Source organism: Acanthisitta chloris, unplaced genomic scaffold, assembly GCF_000695815.1.
Source record: "Acanthisitta chloris isolate BGI_N310 unplaced genomic scaffold, ASM69581v1 scaffold13908, whole genome shotgun sequence".
NCBI classification, from domain to species: domain Eukaryota; kingdom Metazoa; phylum Chordata; class Aves; order Passeriformes; family Acanthisittidae; genus Acanthisitta; species Acanthisitta chloris.
Window position 1 is genome coordinate 181,037 of NW_008686567.1, and position 3,130 is coordinate 184,166.

Here is a 3,130-nt window from a genome sequence, read left to right on the forward strand (position 1 = left end):
ATAGACAGGGAAAGGAAGACACTGGGAGTTTTTCAAACGCAAGGCTGTCTTAAAGTGAGTTATGTTTTGGAAGGTCAAGGAAAACAGCAAGGGGGAAGCTAGCAAACCAACCCATGCTTTAAAACTGAGGGAATGAAATGGCATCCTGCAGAACCTAAAGTGTATGGGACATAGGGAAATCTCACCCCTTCCAGGTTTGTGCGGCAGTCTTGACTCCCAGTACAGCCAGGCTTCTGTCTCTGCTCTGAAGGGGGGACTGAAATGTCCAGAAACCTGGGACTGGTCCCAGGGAAAGGGAGAGGAGACAACTGTACTTCATAGGAAATGTAAAAAGCATATAGCTGGCCAGATGTGCTTAAAAAGCTTAGGAACGCAGCTGAGGGAGGTAAAGCCTGTGCACTGGGCACAGTCACTTCTGACAAGCACGGCCTGCCAGGAACACAGTATTGCTCGGGGCAAGCAGTTATATGGCTGGGTGGTGTGCTGCTCTGGCAGACTGTGTCACTTGGCACACATCTGGCTGACACAGCTGGATCACTTCACTCAGGTGTTTTATTTTAGTTCCTGGCATAACAATGGCAAGCCACACACAATCATTGAAACCACTCTCCCATGCAGCCCCGTTGAGCTTGCTGATGAACGCTTTACACGCAGCACATGGAGGCACCATCTCCAACCATCCGCTCAGCCCTCTCTGCTGCGAATGCAGCTTCAGCACACAGGGTCTAGATAAACTCAAAAGATCCAAGGTTAAGTGGGAAATAGAAACCCAGTGACCCCTATCTGGGCAAGTGAGCTTAATGACTTGTCTTCTGCTGTATGTACCAAACATATGCTAGCAAAGATCTGTCTGAGCAGCCCCTCCAAAATAAATGATTGATGGAAGTGATTTGCCTCTAAAAACGGGATAAGTCAGCTGGGAGTCCTGCTAGAAAAGGGTTAATGGGATATATGAATTGCTAGTGAGTGGAAGGGAGAGGGGAGAAGCCTGAGTCAGAGGCAACACCCCCTGTTAGGTGTTTACCATGTCGAATCTAAACCGCTTCCATTGCATATGCAAGGCAGATGAATTACTCTGTAAATCCTATTACTCTGTGTGGATAAATCTTACATTCGAGTTAACAAGTCTGGAGAGCTGGGGAATGGAAGCTGCTGAATGGATATTCCAGGATCAAAACAACCAAGCACACGAGAGCGGAGAGAAGCGATACCAGCACACACACACACACACACACACACATCCCTCTTCTAGCATCCTTCTTCCTTGATCCCATCTTGCTAGCTCACACATTCCTCTGTCATTAAATGGGAGGGATGCAGGACACGGAGGGATCATGTAGCAGACGATTTGGTAACATCCAGCAGGATTTATTTCAGAGAAAGAGAAAGAAAACTTTGCTACCACTGTTAGCTTTGCTAGCGGATTGCTCCCTTGATGCTTCAGGGTTTGTGCACTATCAGCTCCTCATACACATCACAGACTTATTTTAAATTACACCCAGTAGTTTTATAGCCATAATATGCAGTGTGTGCACACATTCACACACGTAGAATTTTCCTACAGTGGGGAAGCTACTGCAGGTAAGTTGAGCAAGGCAGAATTTGAAAAAGAAACCCACAGGAAAGACTACTGCAACTTAGCTATTTGGGATGCTCCAAACTGAAAACTCAAGAGTGTCAGAAATACCTTTAGAAAACTTGCATAATGAAAACAGAAATGTAATGCTCAATACTGCCCATGAGCAAGGTTTCACATGCAAAGACACCCTGATCACAACCAGATGCACAGGCAGAGCATACACCCATTTACTTAGCCCTGCAAAAGAAGCAACACACTGAATAATATACAAGCTTTGTAAATGTCAGAGTTCTTATACCCTTTTTTTCCACCAGCCTTTTCAACTATTGTATCCATCTTCCCTTCCCACAGGGCAGAAAATAAATAAATAAAATTAAAAAGACAGAGTTCCCCAAAAGAACTTGCCCGCGAGTTCTGGCAGCACCAGGGATAAAGTTTTTGCATATATACAAAAAGAAGCATGGGAAGATCAATGGAACATCTGGCAAGCACAGCTGGATTCCTTTTCGATTTCTCTATTGATACTGCAGGGCTGGTGGAAAGTGTACGTTCACAAGAGCTGGCTAACACAAGCAGATCTTCCCCCACTGAAATTCTTTTGATCCAGAGCACTACACAGAGGAGAGTGGTGGCAAGAAGTGTTCAAAAGCTTTGCCATTTTTTCATATTAAAGCACAAACACACACGCAGAGCTTGTTTGTAGCAGCTGCTGCTACTGCAGTTTGAGAGGTAAAATAATAAACACTCACAGAGACATATACACACAAATCTGTACCGTGTCACATGTATACGTTGCATACACAGAAATACAGATACACAGATGAGGAAAAGTTGGCAAAATGCCCTACCTGAGGATTGCTGTATCCCCTTGCCTCACGGTGATGTTATCGGTACCTCGGGTAAAATCCACGCTGCGGACTGGCAGCCCTGTAGGGAGAAGGCAAAGCAATCTCAGTAGGACCAGCGGTAATTGTTTCCGATCAGGCTGAGCCCTTGCTACCATGGCTGGTCTCGTCGAGTTTCACTGTCTGTACTTGTCTCTTTCTCTGCCTGTGTATGTGGACAGATGGATGTAGAAAGAAAAACAATAATAATAATGTACAACTCTTGCTCTGATCGACAGCCCCTGAAAGGGGAGGTGATTTCACAGTCCTTCTTAGCTGCCACTTTCTCTTGCTCTTTTCAGTCTCTTGCTGGCTTCTTTCCCCCCCTTGTCTTTTTATTTATTTTTTTTTGAGGCTTTCAAAAAAAAAAAAAGTCCTAGCACAGCCTTCAACCATAAAAGGAGGAAAAAAAAAAGAAGAAAGAAGCAAGAGGAAAAAGTCAGGTAGCAAAATAATTACAAAATAATAACAATTAAATCGACCCGTTTAGAGTGGTGAAGAGAGGTGGAAAAAAAAAAAAAAGGAAAAGGAACAAGAGGAGTCCTGTGCCGCCGGGCTGCGGGAGGGGATGGTCCTGTGGCTGTGCAGCCTCCAGCCCCGCGCTCCCTCCTAACCCACTTTCCCAGGCGGAGCGAGGGAGGAGGAGGAGGAGGAGAGGAGAGAGAGG

General features: G+C 45.4%; 1 protein-coding gene across 1 annotated transcript in view; it reads right to left on the reverse strand.

Annotated features, from left to right (window-relative positions):
* The window catches only part of LOC103807488 (limbic system-associated membrane protein-like), a 147,549-nt gene extending 144,891 nt beyond the window's left edge, over window positions 1-2,658 (reverse strand). The window contains exon 1 of the mRNA XM_009080216.1: window positions 2,428-2,658. Coding sequence (XP_009078464.1) covers window positions 2,428-2,582 — 155 coding nt within the window. The 5' untranslated portion in view covers window positions 2,583-2,658. The remainder of the gene's footprint in view (window positions 1-2,427) is intronic.
* Window positions 2,659-3,130: the final 472 nt, after the last annotated feature.